The sequence below is a fragment of the Melanotaenia boesemani genome, chromosome 23, assembly GCF_017639745.1.
Source record: "Melanotaenia boesemani isolate fMelBoe1 chromosome 23, fMelBoe1.pri, whole genome shotgun sequence".
Lineage (NCBI taxonomy): Eukaryota > Metazoa > Chordata > Actinopteri > Atheriniformes > Melanotaeniidae > Melanotaenia > Melanotaenia boesemani.
Genome location: NC_055704.1, coordinates 5,210,957 through 5,236,820, shown reverse-complemented (window position 1 = coordinate 5,236,820; position 25,864 = coordinate 5,210,957). Strand labels below are relative to the sequence as shown.

General features: G+C 42.6%; 1 protein-coding gene across 1 annotated transcript; it reads left to right on the top strand.

Annotated features, from left to right (window-relative positions):
• Positions 1-5,032: 5,032 nt before the first annotated feature.
• tnpo3 (transportin 3) lies at positions 5,033-25,154 on the top strand. The gene is made up of 23 exons (XM_041976915.1): positions 5,033-5,300; positions 7,011-7,211; positions 8,861-8,934; positions 9,015-9,171; positions 9,395-9,538; positions 13,981-14,156; positions 14,228-14,366; positions 14,647-14,793; positions 14,902-15,009; positions 15,087-15,178; positions 15,261-15,400; positions 15,484-15,675; positions 15,955-16,046; positions 16,127-16,203; positions 16,291-16,351; positions 16,971-17,111; positions 17,232-17,348; positions 17,594-17,688; positions 21,028-21,184; positions 21,271-21,438; positions 24,070-24,182; positions 24,433-24,516; positions 24,611-25,154. The coding sequence occupies exons 1-22, from the start codon at positions 5,181-5,183 to the stop codon at positions 24,491-24,493; spliced, it is 2,772 nt and encodes a 923-aa protein (XP_041832849.1). The 5' UTR covers positions 5,033-5,180; the 3' UTR covers positions 24,494-24,516; positions 24,611-25,154.
• Positions 25,155-25,864: the final 710 nt, after the last annotated feature.

The following is a 25,864-nucleotide window of genomic DNA, read 5'->3' as shown; positions in this document are numbered from 1 at the left end:
TGAAAGGGGAGGGTGCAGAAGCAGCTCATGAAGAAACGCTTCACGTCAGTCTCCAAAAGTCTCGAATAACACCAGAAAAGACTCTAGATTTGTCACGCGTCTCTTCTTGAAATAGAGTCAATAGATGGGTCTGAAAACTCGTTAAATATAGCACAAAAATAGCTAAATTAGCAACACTGATTTAGCCGAGCTCTGACGTGTGTCTCAATTTAATTGGTGTACCAGAAACTGTGCACTGACAAACGTTCTGCGTTGTTTGGAACCAAACTTTTTTCTAATTAATTTGTAGACGTTGACTTCATGAGACTTTTTTTATTTATACATGCGAGTCAAAAATCCATTTACTACAAGACTCAGTGTGACATTAAAAGGCAAATCTTTTGTTTACATCACTTTAGCTAAATTTAAAACGTGTTAGTAAAAAAAACTCTGATGTGGAACAGTAAAAAAAAGGGTTTCCACCCTTCCTATTTTTTATGTCTATTTTTAGTCTATTAATTTCTTTTTATTGGCAGCGTTACATTTTCCTTTTTTCTTCAGAGTATGTTCCCTCATCTTATGTTTAGTAGTTTTAGATAGCATGTGTTTTTATCAGCCTCTGGGATTAAATCTGGATTTTCAGATTCACACAGGGATCAAACCAACTGGAGATTCTAAACAATGCATATATAAATATATTCAGGGCTTCAGTTGGACCGGGGCTTATTTTTGTGCGTGCACCACTACTTCACAAGTCATGTGCACACACATATATGACATGTAGCGTGGTCAAAAAAATGGCTACTACCCAAAGAAGAAAGCCTTCTGCTACTGTATGCAGCTGGTTTAATCATAAAGTTCTTTAACAGCTACTTTAGGAAGTACACCGGCGGTCGTTGTTCGGAAGCTCACAGCACACGACCAATGCTGCTGGAAACACACCGGATCGTTGGAAGATTTAACTCATTAAATGATGAATTCACACACTATGTTGGCAACATAATGCAACTCTTTTCAAGAAACATCAAGAACCTTGTTGAAAAATTAAATGTAACCTTAATGTGGACAATTTTTAGGCCTCACTTTAAAGTAGCTGATGTCTTTGGGGGAGCCGAGCTCCTCTTAGCTCCCCTTTAATTCCAACCCTGTAAATATTAATAAATATACTTCATTTGTTCTGTCACTTCAGTGTCACTAAATTATGTTAGAAAAAAAATATATCTTTTGTACCAAATTCAAACCTGTATGAAATTCAAGCCTGGAGAGGGATCGGATCCCCATAATCTCTGATGTTCCTCCAAATGCTCACAAGACTAATGCTGGCAAGTACATAAAGTAGAAAAAAACATTGAAAGTTAAATAGAATAAATTAATTATAAAAACTAAAGAATATTAAATGAAGGAAAATGAAAATAGAAAGTTAAAGAGATGAGACTGAATTTAGAAAATTAAAGAGAAAAAGTAAATAAACAAAATTAAAATGAGAAAATTCAATTTAGAAATTAAAATAAAAGAAATTAAATATTGTAAGTTAAATTGAACGAATTAGAAATAAGAAATTTACTTTATCATTGTTTTTTTTTTTTTTATTTAACCTCTATTTACCAGGCAGACAAATTAAATTTAGAAAGTTAAATAAAATTAAACATGAATAGACTAAAATAAATAGAAATAATAGAATTAGAAGATTAAACAGAAAAATGTAAACAAAGGAAATTAAATGAAGGAATTCAGTTTTAGAATTTTGAATAAGGTAAATATAGGAAATTCAAATCCAACTCCCAATGCTCGTCCCTGGTTAGGCTTTTACACAAAACACACACAACAGTGACTATACACAACAACCTGTTCACGTCTCACCTCTCTACACAACAACCCCACCTATTTAACCCCCACACTGAAAATGACACTTAAAATGAGTACAGTCCTGGTTTGTCTTTAGTAAACCTTTTAAAGTCCGACGGTCCAGAGCTTAGAGACGGTAGGACCACTAGACTGCAGGACCATCTTTGGACAGTTAAGTTAACTGAGATTAAATTTACATAAAGAAAATTAAATGAAGCAAATTAAATACATAAAGTTAAATAAACTTAAAATGAATAGAAGAAATAAAATTTAGAGATTTAAAGAGAAAAAAATTATAGAGGAAAATGAACAGAGAAAATAAATTTAGAAAGTGAAAACACAAAAAATTACAAAAGTACAAAAAATTATTTAAAAAGAAAATAATTGAAATTTAATAAAGGGAATTCAATTTTGACATTTAAATGTAGTAAATTAAATTGGGGGCAATTTAATAGAGACAATTAAAAAGAAGATAGGTAAAAAGGCGAATTAAAGGTGAAATTAAATTTAGATGATGTAGAAAAATATATTTATAAAGTTAATTTAAAATAGAGTATATTAAAAAGAGACAAAAAAATGGAATTAATTAAATATAGGAAATTCTCCTCCAGAGACAGACCTGGTGGAGATTACCAAAGATCTCCTCATGGTCTCAGATAAAGGACTCCGGTCTGGACTAGTCCTGTTAGATCTCATCATAGACCAGAGACAGACCTGATGGAGGTTACCAAAAGATCTTCTCATGGTCTCAGATGAAGGACTCCGGTCTGGACTAGTCCTGTTAGATCTCATCATAGACCAGAGACAGACCTGATGGAGGTTACCAAAAGATCTTCTCATGGTCTCAGATGAAGGACTTTGGTCTGGACTAGTCCTGTTAGATCTCATCATAGACCAGAGACAGACCTGATGGAGGTTACCAAAAGATCTCCTCGTGGTCTCAGATAAAGGACTCTGGTCTGGACTAGTCCTGTTAGATCTCAGTGCTGCATTCAACACCACTGATCACAACATTCTGCTACAGAGTCTTGAACATGTTATCAGAATTAAAGGAACTGCACGCTGGTTTAAGTCATAATTATCTTATAGATTTCATTTTGTTAATGTAAAAGATGAGTCTTCCGCTCACACCAGATTAAGTCATGGGGTTCCTCAGGGTTCTGTAAGTGGACCAATACTTTGTAAATGCTTCCCTTTGATACAAACATGGAATAAACTTTGATTGCTTTGTTGGTGATACTCAGATTTACTCCGTGAAGCTTGATGAAACCAATCAGCTCGCTAGATTACAAAGATGTCTTAAAGAGGTAAAAACATGGATGGTTCTGAATTTTCTCCTTCTAAATTCAGACAAGAATGAGGTTGTTGTCATTGTATCAGAAAAACTCAGGATGGCATTAATTTGGCTTCTAGACTACAGTGAGGAACCGTGGAGTTATTCTGGACCAGGATTTGTCCTTTGGCTCACACTTAAAACAGGTTTTACCTTCTTCCAACTACGTAGTATTACTAGAATTAGGGACATCCTGTCTCAGAATGATGAGGAAAAACTAGTCCATGCTTTCATTACTTCCTGATTAGATTCAGATTAGATCTGATCTAGAATGCTGCAGTGAGGGTTTTCCTTAACCAGACTGTTACTGATTAGGGTTAGGGGTTAGGGGGTCTCGAACTGATTTGTCTATAAAGTCCTGTGATGCCATTGTTGTTAAGCGTCGCTATTCAAATAATGCTGTATTTAAAAAAAATCAATAGAGGAAGTTAAACCATAATAATGGTGATGATTATGGTGATAATAATAATAACTAAAAGCACTGACATTCCAGACCTCAGCCAAGCCATTGGAAATTTATTTATTTATTTATTTACTAATTTATTTATTTTCCAAATATTCCGAACATTATATGATGAGTTAGAAGCTGTACTGGCGACAGAGTTCTGCCGACAGTCTGCTGAGAGTCGCCTTATTGAGACAAGTGATGACAGAAATATTATAATCAATACAAGATGAGATAAAAGCATGAATTATCATTTCAAGATCTGATTTTGATAACATTCTCGTAACTTTAGATAAAAATCTCAAAGGAAGGAATGTCAGGAATGATCAAACACAACCCCGAGCTTTCTGAGGCTGGTTTTAACAGACGAGCCCACCAACATGGTTTATGATCAGGGGGATCTTTTTTATACGGAGCAATAATCAGAGTTTATGTTTTGCATGAATTTATCTGAAGGTAATTTGAAGAGAGAAAGTTTTTGATTCAAGATATTCCATGAGCATAGATAAAAAGTGAAATTCGGAGTCATTAAAAGAACAACACAACTGAATATCAGTGTAAAAGTAAAAGTGATGACACAGTTAAAACTACAAATCAGCTGACCATGAGGCATCAGGTACAATAAAAACAAAACAGGACCAAGAACAGATAATGATGATGATGATATGCTGACACTGCTCAGGGCTGCTGCTAGAGAGAGAGAGAGAGAAAAAAAAAAACTTTCACAGCAGGCATAAACAAATCCATGCAACTAAGCTGAAATACTGCAGACCCTGACCCCCATCTCAGTGAAAGCACATACATCACCTGTTTGTGTCATGACAATGACTTTATCACTAATGGCAATGATGGGGACCTGTCAATCATTCTGATCAGCGGACATCACTCTCTGCTCAACAGTGGAGTCCACTGATTTTGACCTACTAATGCCAGAAAAACACCAGCCACCACTGATAATTTTATCTTATTTTATTCTGATATCCTACTTTATTTTCAAGAGCATGAGGGACAAATTATTGTAATTCTCCTCAGATGAGGCTGCTGGACATTCAGCTTCAGTGGCCCCTAGTGGCTTGTGGGGCCCCATGCATCCACATAAATCAAGTACCAGCTCTGGCGAAATGGTACCATTTGATTAGATATTAATCAGGAAATGAGAGCTCATTAATTCAAATTCTGAAATTCTTCCCTACGTAGGTTACTGTGTACTACTCAGGTTCTGAATATATGAAATCAAGTTGCTATGACAACTCATGTCTGACAGTTTCTGATAGGAAATCTGTCAGCAAAGATGTTTACTTAGCTGAGTCAGTTACCATGGTAACAGACTCTGAAGTTCCATGTTTCCTCAAAGTCCTATTAAATTCATGTGGGGGAAAAATAATAATATTCAGTGGGAACTTCCTAATAGTCAGAGCGGAACACATTTTCCTCCCCGCTTTTCTCGTCGGGGTATTATCGAGGTTGCACGCGGGAACTCTGTGCGAGATGGCGGCCGACACTCCGATCGTTTAGGACTCTTTTAGTTCCGCTACGCAGTGAACTATCTGCCTTACCGGATCCTGCTTCTGTTCCGTCATGGAAGGGGGTAAACCGAGCCTGGCTCTGGTCTACCAGGCGGTTCAGGCCCTGTACCACGACCCGGACCCGGCCGGGAAGGAACGAGCCTCGCTGTGGCTCGGAGAGCTCCAGAGATCGGTGAGAATATGGGAAACGCCGGTGGACCGGACCGAGGGTTTAATGTGGTTGAATGTGGTCTGTGTGGACCGGATTTTGATGTTTTACCGGAATGTAAAGAGACAGGTGGAGCAAAGTGCGCAGTCTCAGAGGAGCCGCAGGTTCCTGTTAGCATGAGAGCTAAGCTAACAAAATGAATGGATGAAAACAGAAAGTGATCCGCCTGTTGATTAAAAAAAAAAGAAAGAAAAGAAAAAAAAGAAACGAATCTAAAATACCTGCAAGTGAAGTTTGTCTCAGTTTCACATGTTAAAACATTCATGTTTATGTCAACAGGTTACGAGCTGTTAGCTTGGCTAATGTAGTCGTCTGCCTGTTTAAAACTGTGTAAGTCTTTTCACCAAAAACTTGTTTTTACCGGTGCCGGCTCTGACGTCACTCATAGATGACCAGAAAGAGCACACTTCAGTGAGATGACGTCTGGATGTACCAGTGAACATTCAGAGACACGTCACACATCTGTTGGCCCTGTTGTGACAGCTGAAAGAACCACCAGTGTCAGGAATCCCGGTACTAGCATCAAGACCCCATATCAGGAAGAACCAGTACAGAAATTCTGAGTCTGTGTGAGCTCAATGTGTTAGAGAGGAGGTGAATCCTCAATAGATGGGTCGTCAGACCCAGTTGTGATCCACCATTGAAGACCTACAGGTGAAAACAGTCTGGACTGAGCCTGACAAAACCATAGAAAGTTCCTGAAAGGAACACGTGGTCCAGAAGGACCAAAAGCTGTATGACCCAGAAGCCCGTCAGAATCTTACCTAGACCACCATGAGACAAACCACCCTATCAGTCAATGAGTGCTTTGATTGATTTTGTCCTTTATCAGCCACAGAGACAAAATTCAGACAGCCAATCAGCAACCCACCTGAACACCTTCAGAAAACACAGTCAGACCAGCTTTATTCATAAAAACACTTTAACAAACTGCAGACTTTGACCAACATGCTAAGAATAAAGCATTAAAAGACATCCAACAACAAAACACAATTTAAAATGAGATCAGAATACAAACTAGATAGAAAAAAATTAAACCAGAAATAATTTTTAATGGCATGGCAGTAATATTGATCATGTTACTGATTTTTAACCTTGTCCTCTTTCCGTCCTGCTGTGTTGATTTTCAACCTGTCCAATAGTAAGACATTGTGGTCTTACATTGTGGTGACATAACTTCCTGTAATGACGTGACTTCCTGTCCCGTGTCCAGCTGTAATGATGTGACTTCCTGTCCCTTGTCCAGCTGTAATGACATCACTTTCTGTCCCATGTCCAGCTGTAGAGACGTGACTTCCTGTCCCTTGTCCAGCTGTAATGACATCACTTCCTGTCCCGTGTCCAGCTGTAGAGATGTGACTTCCTGTCCCGTGTCCAGCTGTAATGACGTGACTTCCTGTCCCTTTTCCAGCTGTAATGACATCACTTCCTGTCCCGTGTCCAGCTGTAGAGATGTGACTTCCTGTCCCGTGTCCAGCTGTAATGACATGCGTCCCGTCCCGTGTCCAGCTGTATTGACGTGACTTCCTGTCCCGTGTCCAGCTGTAATGACGTGACTTTCTGTCCCGTGTCCAGCTGTAATGACGTGACCTTCTGTCCCGTGTCCAGCTGTAGAGACGTGACTTCCTGTCCCTTGTCCAGCTGTAATGACATCACTTCCTGTCCCATGTCCAGATGTATGCGTGGGAGATCTCGGACCAGCTGCTACAGCTCAAACAGGACGTGGAGTCGTGTTACTTCGCAGCTCAGACGATGAAGATGAAGATCCAGACGTCCTTCTACGAACTTCCTCCTGAGACCCACAATGCACTGCGAGACTCCCTGCTGACCCACATCCAGAACCTCAAAGACCTGTCGCCCATCATCGTCACACAGGTAACAGCAGCTGATCGACTATCAAACACGTTGATGTTCTTCTCAGAGGGCAGATTTCTATAATCAATCAATCAATGGTTGACTCCGGTTGTCCTGCATGTTGGTGGAGCTGATCTGTAGTCTGTGTTCTGGTCTCAGGCGAACTGGACCTTTGTGAAATTCACTTGGTCCAGACAGTACCCATGTTGGTTATTGATTTCCTATCAGTTTTCTGTTGGATCTGGGTTCTGGACTTCAAATTGGGATCAGTTTTTTGTCGTGATGGACATGGACATATTTCCTGGATGTTCGGAGCTTCAGAGTGTCTTGGAGGCAGTTTTTCATGGAGTCTACGTTCCTGGGCAGTCCAGGTTTTCACAGATTCCGTCTGTGGAACACGGCTGAATTTTCCTGAGTTCTTATGCATCCATGTGACCGGTTCTGAGTTGGTTCATCTTTTGGACCTCAGCAACTTCAAGTCAAAGTCACTTTATTTGTCAATTCTGCAATATGTACAAGACAAACAGAGAATCGAAATTGCGTTTCACTCAGACCCAAGGTGCAGACAATAAACATTTAACATACATCTTTAAGTTAAAAAAAAAAAGTCTCTGCTATGCTATACTATATATAAAAGACTATACTATGCTATATAAAAGAAATAAAAACAAGAAATATAAATAATGAAAAAGGCACAAGTAGCAACATTGGGTAAAGAAAAACCAGATTGTGCAAAATGAATACAGTAGTGCAAATGGCATGGCAGTTGTGCAGGTTTAGCTTATATACTGGTAATTTAAGTGACCATAAACAGTTCAGAGTTGGTGGGAGGGGGTTTCAGAGTCTGGAGGTTTTGTGGGCAGGGGGCAGCGAGGGGAGGGGGGGCAGGGCAGGGAGAGAGTTTAGCATCCTGACAGCCAGGTGGAAGAAGCTGTCCTTCAGTCTGCTGGTCCTGGCGCTGAGACTCCGCATTCTCCTCCCTGAAGGCAGCAGACTGAAGAGGCTGTGTGACGGGTGGGTGGGGTCACCAGCGATGCCGAGAGCTTTGCGGGTGAGGCGGGTGCAGTAGATGTCGTAGAGGGAGGGGAGAGGGGCACCGATGATCTTCTCGGATGTTCTCACAATGCGCTGGAGGGTCTTGCGGCAGGATGCGGTGCAGAAGCCGTACTACACTGTGATGGAGCTGGACAGGATGCTCTCCACAGTACCTCTGTAGAAAGTCTGCATGATGGGGGCCGGGGCTGTAGCTCTTCTCAGCTTGGGGAGGAAGTAGAGGCGTTGATGGGCTTTCTTGGTCAGTGCTGTTGTGTTGTTGGTCCAGGAGAGGTCCTCTGAGATGTGTACACCCAAGAATTTAGTGCTGCTCACCCTCTCCACAGCAGCACCGTTGATGGTCAGAGGAGCATGTTGGGAGTGGATTCTCCTGAAGTCCACAACAATCTCTTTTGTCTTCTCAACATTCAGAGAGAGATTGTTGAGTCAGCACCACAAGGCCAAGCGGCTGATGAGACTCACAATGGTCCCAAACTCAGAACTGTTGATCAGGTCTCCCCTGAACTTCCTGTTTGCCGATCAATAATCCAGCTCAAGTTAAAACAGAAAGGTAGTGTTACATCACAGGAAACAGGAAGTTGTGTCCACCTGACTGAATGTCTGTGCTTGTGTCTCAGCTGGCGTTGGCGATTGCTGACCTCGCTCTTCAGATGGCTTCCTGGAAAGGATGTGTTCACACGCTCATAGAAAAGTAAGAATTCCCACCATCACCTACTACTCCTGAGAGATCAAACCCCTACTCATCTGTTGTCTTTGTCTCCTCCCCCTCAGGTACAACAACGACATCAGCTCCATGCCATTCCTTATCGAGATCCTGACGGTTCTACCTGAGGAAGTCCACAGCCGATCTTTACGGATCGGAGCCAATCGGAGGACGGAGATCATTGAGGACCTGGCATTTTACTCTAGTACCGTGGTCACGCTGCTGGTAAGACCAACCTGTCTCTGTCTGGGTCCTGTCCAGATTCTGGTCCAGACTATAGCTAGGTTCTGGTCCAGATTCTGTCAGGGTTCTGTTCGCATTCTGTTAGGGTTCTCTCTGGATTCTGGTCCAGATTCTGTCTAGGTCCTGGTCCATGTCAGCTTGATGGAGCTCCTGAACCATAACATAAACAGATAACCTCACCCTGGTTCTGGTTCTGGTTCTGCAGACGTCGTGCGTGGAGAAGACCGGGAGCAATGAAAAGATGCTGATGAAGGTGTTCCGCTGTCTGGGAAGCTGGTTCAACTTGGGAGTTCTGGACAGCAACTTCATGGCCAGCAACCAGCTGCTGATGGTTCTGTTCCAAGTTCTGGTGAGATCCACATCTTCATGTTAGTGTGCAGAGGACAGGGCGGCGAGTGTTGGAGGATGAGGGATGGTGGAGGATGGAGGGCCAGCGGGCGGAGGAGGATGGGGGGCAAGCGGGTGATGAAGGATGGTGTGGTGGTTGATGGTGAAGGATGGGGGGGATTTGTAAGGTAAAAGATGGGTAGGTGGTAATGGGGGGCAATAGGTGGTGGAGGATGGGGTCGGTGGAGGCATTTTCTTCTTTTTTTTTTTTTTTGAACAAAGTCTTTATTGTTATTTTGCAATTTCATATTTAGATTAAACACAACAACACAGAACAACCCCCCACCCCCACTATACCGGATCAATTAGAGATGTAAACAGTAGTCAGGCATCTAGAATGACATCATACAATTCTTAACACAGGTTTGTGCATGCACAACATAAACAGTTATACAAAGTTATCAGCAGACACACTTTCAAAATAACACATTAATGGCAGCCACATGTCATAAAACTTCTCAACTGGCCCTTTCATACTATATCTAACCTTTTCCAAATGTATATGACACATGACCTCTCTAATCCAGTGTCCATATGTTGGAGGGTGTGAATCCTTCCATTTACACAGTCTTCTAGCTAGCAAAGAGCAAAAAACAATTATGTTCATCTGGTACCTGCTAAAAGAAGCATCCACTTTGATCACCCCAAATAATACAGTCAAAGGGCACGGGTGCACAGTTTTCCCACATATTTTGGAAAATGCATCAAAAATAGATAGCCAATATCCATGAAGCTTCGGACAAGTCCAAAACATGTGTAAAAGTGTAGCAGGGGTTTGTTTGCAACGATCACATGCAGGATCCAGGTCCAACTTAATCTTGGACGGTTTGTCTTTGGACCAATGCAGCCGGTGCACCACTTTAAACTGAATAACAGCATGTCTCAAACACACTGAGGACATGTGAATGTTCTGTATGACCTTTTGCCAGACCTCGTCTGAGATGTTTTCATCCAAGTCCAATTCCCATTTGTGTTTCAGAACGTCCAGATTGTTCTCATGGTATGAACTGAGCTCCGTGTAAATCCTGCTCAAGACCTGTTTGGTGATTTTTGGATGTTAAATTTCTCTACCAGTTGTTCAAATGAAGCAAACTTATTATCAATATACAGGTTATAAAGTGAATGTAATCCGTTCAAAGCCCATATATTAAAAGCCTCATCGGTTACAGAAGGGATAAACATGTGGTTCTTTGTCACAGGGCCATTAAACAATAACCTGGTGAAACCAAAAGACCGTCTACATTGATTCCAAATCTTAACTGTGTGGACAACAACTGGATTAGAGTATGTTGAAATTGGTTGCTGGAATGGTAACTGAGAAGAGAGTAATGCCACAGAAAAGCTGGATGTAATTGAGGCCCTCTCCAAAGTCACCCAGCTTGGCACAGAAGTTCTCAACCAATATAACCACACTCTAATATTAGCTGCCCAATAATAGTACATAAAATTAAGAAGTGCCATGCCCCTAATATTAGGGGGCAGCTGTAATATCTTTTTGCTGATCCTAGGATGCTTTTTATTCCAAATAAAGGATGATAGCTGGCTATCCAGGTGGGAAAAGAATGATTTAGAGAGAAAAATCAGCAAGCTTTGGAACAAATAAAGAAATCTAGGTAATACAGTAATTTTGATTGAATTGATCCTTCCCCCCAGGGAGAGAAGCAAGGATTCCCAACGAGCAATGTCTTGTTTAAGATTTGCCAACAAAGGATAGTAGTTAGCCCTATAGAGGTCCTTAAAATTGCGTGGTACCCAAATACCCAGATATTAAATTTTTTCTTCACTAACCTTAAATGGGACTGTGCCAGCAGTTTTCCCTTCCAGAGAGGTCATGGGCATCATCTCGCTTTTCTGAACATTAACCTTATAGCCAGAAATCTTCCCAAATCTACCAAGTAAGATCAATAACTCTGGGATACCGGACCAGGGGTCCGAAATATACAAAAGTGTATCGTCAGCATAAAGAGAAACCTTATGCACAGAGCCCATACGATTTATACCTTTAATGACTAAGCTCTGTCTTACAGCAACAGCCAAAGGTTCAACCGCAATCGTAAGTCTTGAAAAGATAATCCCACTCCACCCAGTCAAATGCTTTTTCAGCATCAAGGGAGAGTATCACTTCATCGTCTTTGTGGCCGGGCGGAGTGGGAGCATACAACACTAAACAGTCATCTAATATTAAAAAAAGACTGTCGATTTTTCACAAACCCCTTCTGGTCAGGTGAAACAATAGTGGGGACCACCCTCAAGGCGCCTTGCCAAGACCTTTGCGAAAATCTTTGCATCCGTGTTAAGAAGCGACACAGGCCGGTATGAGCTACAATTTAGTGGGTTTTTATCCTTTTTAAGTAATAAAGAGATAATAGCTTGACGCATAGATAATGGAAGTGACAAGGTAACAGAAGACTCATTGAAAACTGACAATAATAAGGGGGAGAGCAGTTCTGAAAATTTCTTTAAAAAATTCAGCTGAAAAGCCATCTGACCCTGGGGACTTGCCACTTTGCATGTCTCTAATTGCCAAAGGTATCTCAGTTACTGAAATGTCTTTTTCCAATTCATCGGCCAGAGCTGAGCTTACAAAGGGAACATTTATACCTTCAAAGAAGGTCTCCAAATCAGGTAGGTTAGAGGATGAGTCTGGAGAGTACAGTGATTGGTAGAACTGGCTAAAACATAAGTTAATTTTTTCGTTGTCTGAACATTTAATACTATGATCATTGTTTGTTGCTGGAATAGTGTGAGTAGTTGATCTTTGGCGTAGCTGATGTGCGAGAAGACGCCCCACCCTCTCACCATGTTCATAGCACCCATGCCTTGACTTAGAGATCAGGTATTCGGCTTGATGGGTAGACAGAGTATTAAATTCAGTTTGAAGTGACATACGTTTCTTCACTAAATCTTTTGAAGGAGAATGACTATATTCCCTGTCCACAAGCAGTATCTCTTCTGTCAACAATCTTAGCCGTTCAGTACTTCTCCTTTTCTTATTAGCACAATATGCGATTATCTGACCCTTTAGGTGGGCCTTTAAGGACTCCCAGACAGTAGCAAATGGCATCCCTGGGGTTTGATTAACATCGAGGAATAATTTAATTTCTGCTGATATAAAGCTAACAAAATTCTCGTCTGAAAGAAGAAAAGCGTTAAATCGCCAAAGGCAGTATACTGATTGTGAATCCGGAATATACAGTTTCATACTGAGTGGATATAAAACGTGTCAATACAACCTGAAGAGTATGCGGACCAAGGGAAACCAGTTCCACAGTCATTCTCCGTCATCTGTCACCACGATAATATTTTCCCTCACATAAGCCATGGCCTTGTTGGGATCCGCAAATTCTTTATCTTCCTCTCCGTGGGAGATACGAAGTCGTGCCGGAAAAAGTAATCCATAGCGAACATCCTGCAGGTTTCGAAGTAGCCTCCTGACGTCTGTGAACGCTGCCCAGGCCTTGGCCACGCTTGCAGTGTAGTCAGGGAGGATTGAGATAGGTGTATCATTGAAGCGAAGCTGGCCACGGGTGCGTGCGTTGCTCAAAATCTCCACACAGTCTAGATAATAATGTAATTTAGCGACAATTACTCGTGGTTTACCGCCTGGTTTCTTTTGCCCTGGTGTGCGATGTGAGCGATCAATCATTGGCTCTTTCCTGAGCTGTAGCACCTCTGTTAGCATCTTAGCCACTGCTATGGTTGAGCTGGACTCCGGTGTCTCTGGAACACCGAGAATTCTCACGTTGCACCTCCTCATCCGACCCTCCATGTCCTCACATTTCCCTTTTAGCTCCTTTAGCTCCGTTTTTAACTCGTTCACTGTACTCTGTAGGGCGACAATCTCATCTGACCAAGTAGATAAACCGCCCTTGATATCGTTGACACTCACTTTGAATTGGTCTAACTCGGAGCGAAGCGCGGTGGTGCTGTTTATTATTTCAGATTTCACTGCTTGTAATTCACTCTTAAGAAAATCAAAGTCTTCCGCAAGGGCATCCTTCAGCTCTGACTTAATCACCACTGAAATATCAGACTTTCGTGCATGAAGTATTTCAGACTTCATGCCAGACGTGTCTGTTTCGCTGGGATTCGGTGAGGGTGGAGCCGAGTCGCTCGTGGGCTTGGAAGCACTCTGGTCCGAGGAGGCACTAGGCTTAGTGCTTGCAGGTCCGGTGTATTTGTATTTTCAGAGATTTGTGGCCATTGTCGTACTTTTTGGAGTCAATCCAGAAAGAGGGTCCAATAATAAAACTTCTAGCATCGAGTTTGAAGGAATACTTTGAGAAAAAACACTAAATTAGGTAAACAAGCCAGGAGCCCCCACCAAACACGTCCTACTACTTCGCCGCCATCTTCAGTTCCCCGGCGGAGGCATTTTCATCTGATGTTTATTGTTCTTTACAGCAGAGGGATGAAACGTCCACCAACCTCCACGAGGCGGCATCAGATTGTGTCTGTTCGGCTCTCTACGCCATCGAGAATGTGGACACCAATATGGCACTGGCACTGCAGCTCTTCCAAGGCGTCCTGACTCTGGAGACTGCCTACCACATGGCTGTGGCCCGAGAAGACCTGGACAAGTGAGGGTTCTGGTTTTGAATGTGGTGTAGGTGTGTAATGAGTGATGCTGATGTCTGATGTTGGTTCTCAGAGTTCTAAACTACTGCCGGATCTTCACCGAACTCTGCGAGACCTTTTTAGAGACTACAGTCAGGAGTCCGGGTCAAGGGATGGGGGACCTGAGGACACTGGAGCTGCTGCTGATCTGTGCAGGACACCCACAGTACGAGGTACCAGAACCCCACCAATAGTACACCTGACAAAAGTTTTGGTTTCTCTTTCTTTGGTGTCAGCTCAGAATCAGTATCTGTAACCTTCAACATTTGACTGTTGGCAACATTTAGACTTCAGAGGTTCTGGCTGTCGGATCTGTAATCTCTGGACTCTAGTGGTTCGGTTCTCATTTATAACTGATAAAGTTGTGACACCACTAAAGTCTTCCTGTTTAGGGTTCTAGTTCTGATCCATATCCAGTTTGTGTACCTGATGATTGTGGTTTCTGTGGTTCAGGTTGTGGAGATCTCCTTTAACTTCTGGTACCGTCTTGGAGAACATCTGTATAAGATCAATGACGTGGGTCTTCACACCATCTTTAGGCCATACATCCAGAGACTCCTTCACTGTTTGGCCCGACACTGCCAGCTTGATCCGGACCACGTAAGACACAGAACCAGTTCTGACTGAAGTCAGGATTTTGATGGTCATGTTGTCGGAGGCCTGCTGAGTCAGTGTGGTTTAGTTATTGATCCGGTTCTGACCCGACAGGAGGGAATTCCAGAGGACACTGATGACTTTGGGGAGTTTCGGATGAGAGTTTCAGACCTGGTGAAAGACGTAATTTTTCTAGTTGGATCCATGGAGTGCTTCTCTCAGGTACCAGTTCTGCAGTTCTTCCCACCATCATGAAACTGGACCCGTTTTAAATCAGGTTCTGTTTGTTCTGTTCTCAGCTGTATTCTACGTTAAAAGATGGGAACCCTCCGTGGGAGGTGACGGAGGCTGTCCTCTTCATCATGGCTTCCATCGCAAAAAGCGTTGACCCGTGAGTTTCTGATCCAGTGTTCTGTGATGACAACATCATCATCCTCCATGTTTCTGACATCATCATCCGCTGTTATTTCTAGTGAAAACAACCCCACGCTGTCGGAGGTTCTGCAGCAGGTGGTGCTTCTTCCAGAATCCGTCCACATGGCGGTCCGGTACACCAGCATCGAGCTGGTGGGAGAGATGAGCGAAGTCGTGGACAGAAACCCCAGATTCCTAGGTATGATGTCTGAGAAATGTTGCCATGGTGACGGCCCTGCTGCTGCCCTATGTCCAAATGGAATTTCTAAACTTGTGTTCCAGATCCGGTTCTAAACTACCTGATGAAAGGTCTCAGAGAGAAACCGCTGGCATCCGCAGCTGCCAAAGCGATCCACAACATCTGCTCCGTGTGCCGGGACCACATGGCCCAGCACTTCCAGGGTCTGCTGGACATTGCACGTTCTCTGGACTCTTTTGCTCTGTCTACCGAGGCTGCTGTGGGTCTGCTCAAAGGTACCTGATCGGTTCAATGTCCCTCTGATATAGTCCATCTGTCCCTCTTATCCGTATTATCTGTCTTTCTGATCAGGACTGTTTTTATCCCTCTGATCCAGATTGTCTGTCCCTCTGCTTTGGATCATTTTTATTCCTCTGATCCAGATCGTCTGTCCCCCGCGTTGTTTTTATCCCTCTGATCCAGATCGTCTGTCCTTCTGATCCTGATTGTCTGTCCCTCTGATTTAGATTGTCTTTCTGAAGTGATGGGGGTCTAAGCTGTGCTTACCTGTGCAGGTACAGCCCTGGTTCTGGCCCGACTTCCTTTGGAGAAGATTGCCGAGTGTCTAAGTGACCTGTGTGCTGTCCAGGTCCTGGCTCTGAGGAAGGTGGGTGTGTGTGTTGGTGTGCGTCCTGGTGTGTCTCGGTTCTGAACGTGCACGCTGATCGGGTCGACTGTTGTTTTCAGCTTCTGACCGAAGAATCCACAAATGGTAAATCAGCTGATCCGACTGTATGGCTCGACAGATTGGCTGTCATCTTCAGGTGAGTTTGCCTGTACGTTTATCTGTTTGTTTACCTCTGTATGTAAGTGAAGCTGCTGGTTGCTTCAGTGTTCTGGTTGTTCTTCAGGCATACAAATCCCATCGTGGAGAACGGACAGACTCATCCCTGTCAGAAAGTCATCCAGGAGGTAAAACACCTGACCTCACCTGGAAGTGTCATTTGAACATTTGCAAATCAGAGTATGAATAAAGGCCCATTTATGCTCCCTTACGTTCGTAAATAGCGACGTCCATTTCAAATGTTGTCATACGTCGCCGTCCTCGTACTTCCATGTGTGTTTTGCACCTAGCGGGCAGTGCTGAGTTCAGAGTTCACTTCGCCGAGCCGACATCAGTTTGAGACACTGATGGTGGCAATAATTCATCAAGTTGTTTTGAACCGCCCCACACACCCTAAATATTCACATATAGTCTTTATTCAAAAGCTCACTCAGTTTCTACATTTGTTGTCCTCTTTATCATTCTTCTTCTGCTTTTTTGTTTCCTTCCTGATCCTCTTCTTCTTCTCTGGTGTTTTTCTTTTCCTGGTCGCATTTCAGCTATTCTTCTCAGCACTGCCCCGTGGTTTCCGGCAGTATTGCTTCATCTTCTACGTCAAGTGACGGCTAGCTAAGCTCCCTGAAAACGGACCAAATTATGCATGTAACTGACGCAGAAGATGGACGAGACTGTCCGTCTGTCTGTGTATCCGTCTTTTGCGTCGAGTATAAATGGGCCTTAAACCTGATTCACCTGACTCACCTGTAGATCTGGCCGGTTTTGTCGGAGACTCTGAACACTCACCAGGCTGACAACCGGATTGTGGAGCGATGCTGTCGCTGCCTTAGGTTTGCTGTTCGATGTGTTGGAAAAGGCTCCGCCTCTTTGCTGCAGCCGCTTGTCACTCAAGTGAGTTCTACCTGAGCTGTCCGATGATCTAGCACTGATCGTCAGTTCATCAGAGGTTGTCTGACATCGCTCTTCCATCCGTTACCATGGAAATACTGACCACTTGTTTGCTGTCTTCAGATGGTGAATGTGTACCAGGTGTATCCGCACTCCTGCTTCCTGTATCTGGGTAGCATCCTGGTGGATGAGTACGGCATGGAGGAGGGCTGCAGACAGGGGCTGTTGGACATGCTGCAGGTAAGCACTGACCTGGTGGGTAGGGTAACAACTTCAATAGAATCTGGTGGATCAGAGCTGTGGACAATCTGAGGTTCTGGAGGAGGACTTGGGACTTCTACAGAGTTTCTTCCTTTTTTTTCTGACCTGCAGTGATGTCATAAGTTTAAAAACATTGTCTTTCACTCGATGATAATGATGGTGGTGATGGTGATGATGATGATGGTGGTAATGATAATAATGAAGTCATTCTCTTCCTCCTCCAGGCTCTGTGCATGCCAACCTTCCAGCTGCTGGAGCAGCCCAACGGTCTGAGGAATCACCCTGACACTGTGGATGACCTGTTCAGACTGGCCACCAGGTGAGTTTGTAGTTCCTCATCATGGCTGCTTCAGAAATCCCCATCATGCATCTGTAGGGTCAGCCTCTGTCACCACCTCGGTTCTCTAGATGTGTTCTTCCTCTGAAGTTCTGTGTACAGGAACTAGTCTTATTTAAAGGTGGGGTTTGTCATTAGTGATCAGAGAATTTCACCACCAGGGGGCAGAGTTTTACCACATTCAGGATTCATTGATCTACAGCAGAGGTCACTAACAAGTGGTCTGGATCCGGACCCAGAACCAGTCCCACAGGGACCCGGACCTAGAATCTAAAACCTGACGGGCTGCTTTAATTTTAACTGACGCAACGTTTGCAGTCTCCACCGTAGTTCTGGTGGTAAACTTTGGAGCACTACAGCACAGGCGGATGAGATTTAAGAACCAGGTAACAAGACGGTGGAAGGAGAAAAAAAGGCAGCTAGAATAAACTGAGAAATATAGAAGACTGTGCCAGAGAAAAGGAGCAGCGTTACCAAGTGCTACTTTGGGCTTGTTTTTGTTTAGTCGCTTGCAAATTTCGTCAGTCTTGGGCTTTCAGACTTGTTTTCCTGAGTGTCGTTTCTTACTTGGGCTTGTCCTGCTTCTGTTGTGAAGCCTTCTGATTCTCTCCCAGTTGTCCACAATAAAGCAATAACCCCTGGATGTGGAACAAGAAACGCGAACACTACAGTCCATGTTTTAGTACAGTAGTGTCAACAGCCATTTCCTTGGTTACCGTGGCCGTCTGAACCGGCGATAACCATTTCATTGTCATATCACCACATGGTAATACCCCATGTCCTTTTGATATGATTTTAATTAAAGTTTCAAAGTTTAAGCTGTTAATGGTTTTACTGTGTTTATATACGTACATACATACATATACATACATATATATATATATATATATATATGTACATACATACATATATATATATATATATATATATATATATATATATATATATATATATACACACACACACACACACACACACACATCAGAGACATAGTCAAAAATAACAAACATCCTATGGTGGCTCTTCATTAAAATATATATTAACTTGCCTTTTTGCAGCTCTACAGGAGTTTTATTTAGCTGGCTGAGGGAAAAATGGCTCTTTGGATTGGAAAGGCCGCAGACCCCTGCACTAAACACATAAACAGGTTTAGCAGCAGTTTTCTCTTTAAACAGCAACAGTTAACATATTTCTTCATATATATTTATAAAATCAAATATTTATGATAAAAAAGGATGAAATGTTCAGGATTTACTAACTAAAAAGGTAAAAAGTCAGCAGGATGAATTTAAAGCTGTGAAGCTGCTTCCTTCTAAACACAGAAGGAACAATATGTGATGAATATCAGCATCAGGTGAACAGACAGAAAGCAGGATGAGAATCTCACAGCTTCTAGATGGTGAGGAGAGAGAAATATTCACAATATGCACAATAACTTCCATCCATGCACCTTCACTGCTTCATTATCCAGATTTCTGGATATAAATTCTCTAACCTTTCATTCTTAGCTTGACTGTTGAGCTTCACCTGCAGCCTCCACTACCGGGAGTCAAGGGGTTAACATCTCGTTTCCGGGTGTAGCGTCAGGTCTCTAGATGTAACTATAAACGTGTGGTATCTGCAAGATAGTCCAGAAAGTCCAGAATCTCAGCTATCAGCTTAGCAAAACCTTTTCTGACACCACCGAACACAGTTAAAAACAACAAATAATTCAAAGACCTGGTACACAAAGTCCGAAAAACATGTAAACACAGATGATGTCTCCCCATGAACATGAACAAATGACTCCTCTACTGAAAGCTCACATCTCACAGATTCCACAGCTGGAAGTTTCATCTTAATATGACCAAGATTCACCAAACCAGAGGTAGAAGAAGGCCCGATTTATGCTTCACGTTTGTAAAAGTCAGAAAGTATGTCTTACCTTTGCTGTCTTCCCTAAATTAAAACTGCATTTATTAAAAAAATAATAATAAATAAAAAGTTTCTTATTGTCTTTTGGGAGCAGTTTTCCATCCAAAAATCACGATGTTCTGCCATCTGCATGGGCTTAGACACACAAAGATAGATGTTGGTTCTTCTTCTTCTTTCTTAAGTTTCAGACAGAAAACGTTTCTTCATTTTCATCAAAGCCAGCAAAATAAAAATAATAAAAAAAAAAAACTTGCGCAATTAAAACAATGGCGTTAATTAATTGTTGCGTTAACGCGCGATTAACTTGTTAATGTGCCCAGCCCTAATATTTATATACGTACATATATAAATATATATCAGCGTTACTATGTGGACCCCTCCAGAGTATTTATAAAATGTTGTGTGCACGATTCCAGTTAGTGACGTAGTCGTCATCCTACTGGGCGGAGCACCTGGTCAACAGCAGACTGAACGGGACGTCTGGTTCTGGAGAATATGTGTAGCTTCAGCAGCAGACCAGATGGTGGCCTCCATCTTTACCTGACGGCCTGCATCAGTTAAATTCAGTCCAGTTTATTTTATGTAGACAACCTCAGGACTTTACAATCAGTTAATCAGCTAATTTATAGTCATCCAATCAGTGTTCATACAGCCCCAGTTCACAATCAGTAAGAGCCTAGACAAGGAAACCAGCAGATTGCATCAAATCTTCACTTTGATCTAAGGACAGGAAAGAGAGAGCAACAGAAACTTCAACTTTTATCCAGAAAGACCTGCTGGGAGGAGAAATACATTAATCATGCCAATACTGTCTTATGTTTCTACATGGAAGGTGCAGAGCAGAGACATGAAGAGGAAGAGCCCAGTACATCATGGGATGTCCCTCAGCAGTCTAAGCCTATAGCAGCTTAACTAAGGGATGGCTAACCACCCCTAAATATAAGATCTATCAGAAAGGAAGGTTTTAAGCCTGATCCTAAAGGTAGAGAAGGTGTCTGCCTCCCGAACCCAAACTGGGAGCTGGTTCTATAAGAGAGGGTCCTGATAGCCGATGGCTCCGCCTCCCATTGTACTCTTAGAGACTCTGGAACCTCAAGTAGACCTGCAGTCTGACAGCCAAGTGCTTGGTTGGGAATATATGAAACTATGAGATCTCTGATATGCAATGGAGCCTGGTCATGGAGAGCTTCATATGTGAGGAGAAGAATCTTAAATTCTGTCCTGGATTTAACAGGGAGCCAAAGAAGGGCCCATGGAAGAGCATAAGGTCAGCAGGTCTACAGTAGTTATAGTCTGCAGGTCTGTCTGTGAGTCTCTGAGTCCAATTTACAAGGTGTCTCTGATGTCTTTTTTCATTTTGTGATGTCCTCAGTCTCTCCGTGATGTCTTCTGTCTTTTGGTGTCCAGGTTTGTCCAGAGGAGTCCTATCACTTTACTCAGTAGCAGCATCATCATCCACATCATCCAGTGCGCCATCGCTGCCACTTCATTGGACCACCGGGATGCCAATTGCAGCGTCATGAAGTTTGTGCGAGACCTCATCCACACTGGAGTGTCCAACGATGTGAGTCACCAGAACCAAATTAAATGAGACATTGATGAGAAAGTTCTATGTAAACTCTGAGTCTGTGTAAATATGTCCCTCTGCAGCACGAGGAGGACTTCGAGGTGAGGAAGCGTCTGATTGGTCAGGCCATGGAGCAACACGGTCAGCAACTGGTCAGTCAGCTGATGCACTCGTGTTGTTTCTGCCTGCCGCCGTACACACTGCCCGACGTGGCCGAGGTGCTGTGGGAGGTCATGGTGTTCAACAGGCCTGTAAGTAAACAGCTGTTTAGGTACGTCACCTGTAGGGCTGGCTATTGTCGCTAATTTCTTGAATCGATTCAATTCAGAGCAGCCTATTTCGATTTGATTTCGATTAAATCCAATTCAGTATTGATTCATTTACAGCTAATCGTGTAACACCACCTATTTTTCTTGAATATTAAAGACAATCTTAGGTAACTTTGTGTAAAGTACTGAATGTTTACTTGACAATCATGCTATCTTGACAATCATGCTTATCTGGGAGTAATCAGATTACTGTAATAATCTGATCTGACACATTTACATGCATTTCTGAAATACCAGAACAATATAGTGTTTCCCCAGATTCAGCCAGAATTGCTGTGATGGAAACACTCAGGACAGAAAAAAGTTAAACTTCTTAAATGTCTTGATCAGTGTTGAGAGTAACGCATTATAAAGTAACGCGTTACAGTAACGATGTTACTTTTTTGGGTAAAGAAGTAAAGTACTGCGTAACACTTAAAATATCGATAAGGAAATGACTTTACTGGACTACAGCAACATGTTTTTTTGCGTTACTCGAGTCGTGTTTGTCTATTTGTAAAGTTCTGATCTGTTTTAAGTGGTACGCGCATGATGCTGCCTGTGTGTGTGCTTGCCTGAGCACATTGCCATAGAGATCGATTTGCGTGACGTAGCTGATTGTGCGCCAACTAAAGAGAAAGAAAAATGGAGCTGGAGAGTCGGAGATACAGGCTTTTGGTCAGTGGTGATATTCGCATTATTTTCAGTTCAGTCCAGTTTCAGTCCAAATTTGTGGTGAAAGATCCTGCTTGCCGGTCAGTGGAAGGAGTCCTTCAGCAGCCGACCCGCCAGAACAAGCAGCCGACCCGCCTAAACAAGCAGCCAACCTGCCTAAACAAGCTAAGCTTTTTTGAACATTTCCTGGAGCGCAGCAGCTGGTAAGACAGAAATGAACAAGCTAGTTGCAGGTTCATTGTAGGAGACACTCTCCCTGTCACATTCTGCAGACAGGCAATGATGATCGGCTATGATGTTTGTCCATGTCGACACGGTGAATTAAGAAATGGTAAAGTAATAAGTAGTGATGTTAATTTTTAAATGCAGTAACTAGTAATTTCATTACAATTTACAGAAGTAATGAGTAACTAGTAACTAATTACTTAGAGTAACTACCCCAACACTGGTCCTAGGGCTGGACAATTAATCGATTAAATCGATAAATCAAATTTTGCATTTCTGGGGTTTTTTTTTATGAAAATCGGGATTTTTTTCCATAGTTAGCATCAGACTTAGCCCTCCCTCCACACCAAAACTGTGTTTGTCTGACATATTTTCAGTGAAGTGACCCTTCACTCACGCCTGGGATTTAGCTGTGTGTATAACTGCAGTGAGAAATGATGCTTTCTATGAGATGCAGAAATCAACTTAACCCACAAACCCTAGTTAAGAGACAACCTTCATCAGGGGAATTATTTCTGCAGTGGATCCTGTATAAGGATCCAGATGGAAAGAGATCACGGATGCATTGTGTCGCATATTTCTATGTAAGATATGAAGTCGTTATATGGTGGAAAAGTTATGACATTATATGCTTTATTTTTGCTAGCATTCATCTATATAAACAAATGTTTTTAATAAGTTTGTTTTGTAAAAGAAAAAAAAAATCTATTAAAATCGGAAATGTTAATAAAACCTACAAAGAATATTGGATCAATTTAAAGCCGTAATACAACTCAGAAATTCCTAGAAAGACGTAGATTCAGCTTGTTCAGCTGTGCGCGTTGCCGTGACGACTGTGGCTATCGGCTAACACTGGAGAAGGAGAAATACTCAATCTGCTCCTCCCTGGAGCGAGATGTTTCCATCTCCACCTGCATGAGAATCCAGAAAAAAATAAATATTTTTGTCTGATTTTAGTTGTCCTCTGACAGAAAACTGTGTGTGCGCGCACGTGTCTGCGTGTGTGCTCACCTATGACCTGCCGTCATTTAAACCAGATAAACAGCATCAGGCTGTTTACTGTTAGATAAAAGGACAAAGTGTAAACCTGTTGTAGAGAAAATGTGACTTTAAATGACCATCTCGGATTTAAGTATGTACATGTGTGGTGACATCACTTCCTGTTGTGAAACGTGGCAGCGCCCGTTAGCGTTAGTTGCTAATGTGAGAGCCTGTGGTCTTAGCGTTAGCTGCTAATGTTAGCAACAAAATCCTGCTAAATAGTTTACAGGTGAATGTAATCCACACTGGTGAATGTGACATCATTTTGGTAAGAGAAGCTGCTTGGACGGAGGCGACAGGAAATCAGTTGTGTGTATAGATGCTAAGATCTTGCAGAGCCTCGGTAAGTCACACGAGAGTAGGGTCACGTTACCGGAAAAGACACTTAAAAAAAAATCTGCCTCCAAGTTTTTTGAAGTGATATTGGATTTATTTCATTTTAAGCAATTCAAATCAATAAATCATTTTTTTAAACCCAGCTCTAGTCACCTGTGTTCCAGTGTGTACCCTGTGTTCAGGTGGGTCATCTGTTAAGGTGTGTACCCGGTGTTCAGGTGGGTCATCTGTTAAGGTGTGTACCCGGTGTTCAGGTGGGTCATCTGTTCAGGTGATGATGATGACTGTTCGTTTCAGATGTTTTGTCGCTGGTTGGAAAACGCTCTGAAGGCTTTACCGAAGGAGACGTCAGGAGGAGCCGTGACCGTCACCCACAAACAGCTGACCGACTTCCACAAACAGGTGACCAGGTGAGATGGACAGCAGCACAGATACAGCCATCCAATCCGTCCAAACGCCCGCGTTGCTCAGCAACGACTCATGCTCAGATTTACATAATTAGAGGTTCTGTTTCCTTCTACCCATCTGGCTTTGACAGTTCCATTAGTCATAACCAGTTTACCTGTTGACCAGTTTACATGTGTTACCATGGCAACAACATTCATCCCCATACAAAAACCTGAACCAGTGTTTGTTCTTTTTTTTGTTTGTTTGTTTCAGTGCTGAGGAGTGTAAACAGGTGTGCTGGGCCATCAGAGAGTTCACCAGACTGTTCCGGTAGCTGTGACCTTCACACAGCACCAGGTAAGACCTGACACGGGTACCTGCTGACATGGGTTACACTCAACACGGGTAACACCTGAGACAAGTAAATGTGTATTTTATTTTTCTCCTTCAGGTAAAATCTTTCGTTGACCAATGTTCAGAGGTGACGGCAAAAAGCTGCAACTGCAGGCGAGGATCCAAAGGGATGAAGAAGAGGATGAGGACAAATTGCTCTGAATGACTGATTAGACAGACTGAGTCCACCCCCACCTGACCTGATTTCACCTGCAGCAGGTGGTGGTGGTGGGTGGGCGGGGTCAGGACTGGGAGCAGTCCACCTGATGATGATGATGATGATGCGGATCAGTCCGAGGACGTGCCTGGTCAACAGTTTTTAAGAGATTTATTTTTGGGACTTTGGTCGTGATGTTTTTTTGTCCGTGCCAATAAAAAGAGCCAAAAAATTTCCCATGATGCTCTTGGCGGAGCCGCTGTGTGAGGAGGCGTAATGCTGGAGGATTTTGCGTCACCTTTGACTTTTTTAACTTTGGTTTAATTTTAGTTGTTTTTGCATAAAATGAGACAGAGTGAACTCTGGGTAAGGAGGCGGAGACTCTCACCATGACATCACTGGTGATGTAGCTTTGTTGTAAACAATAAACAACTGAAACAACAAAGTTCTGTTTAGTGTTTACACTTATTCTCCTTCAGCTTTGAGAGACTTAAACACAGGTGAGTCACAGGTGAGGTCTAGACTGGTTTTACCTGCAGTGTAGATCCCAGTCACAAACCAGAACCATGTTTTGAGTCCTCAAAACTAAACCTAAAAACTACTTCCTACTTTTTTCTTCCTTCTGCTGCATTTTCCTTCTTTTTTATCTTCACCAGCAAGAAACGTAAGAACAAGGACTCCTGGTCACTTATAAATCACTGTAACAAGAGAACTAGTGGAATTATGTCTCCTTACCCTGCACTATCAGTGAACTGAGTGTGAGCAACTTTCTTTGAGGATAACACAGCTGGAGAAGAGGATTGAAACACTGCAAGACATTCGTGTGAATGAAGAATTTATTGACTCTTGCAGCTTCTGTACAAGCTACTGAGTTGTCAAATGGATTGAGTCAAATCTTCATACGTGAAGGCATGTCGAATGTGGAGCCTCCCACTACAGACCTGGCTGATACACTTCCTTTGTATGTGTTCAAATGACCCAGGAATAGCTGGGGAAAATCCCAAAACGGACCATCAGACTGATCTTTCCTACTGGAACAGTGTTGGTGCCAGACCAAAGTCATCAACCCCGGCCAGAACCTGGTCTGATGTTGTTCGTCGCAGAGGTAAATCCAGCAGGAAATTTAAAGCTCCAGCACTCACTCCACCACCTGAA

Excerpts from the sequence above, each read along its gene's own strand:
- tnpo3 (XM_041976915.1), top strand. The coding sequence starts at position 5,181 with ATGGAAGGGGGTAAACCGAGCCTGGCTCTGGTCTACCAGGCGGTTCAG. Across the intron at positions 8,935-9,014 it reads GTTCACACGCTCATAGAAAA|GTACAACAACGACATCAGCT; the intron begins GTAAGAATTCCC and ends CCTCCCCCTCAG. Across the intron at positions 14,157-14,227 it reads GCCCGAGAAGACCTGGACAA|AGTTCTAAACTACTGCCGGA; the intron begins GTGAGGGTTCTG and ends GTTGGTTCTCAG.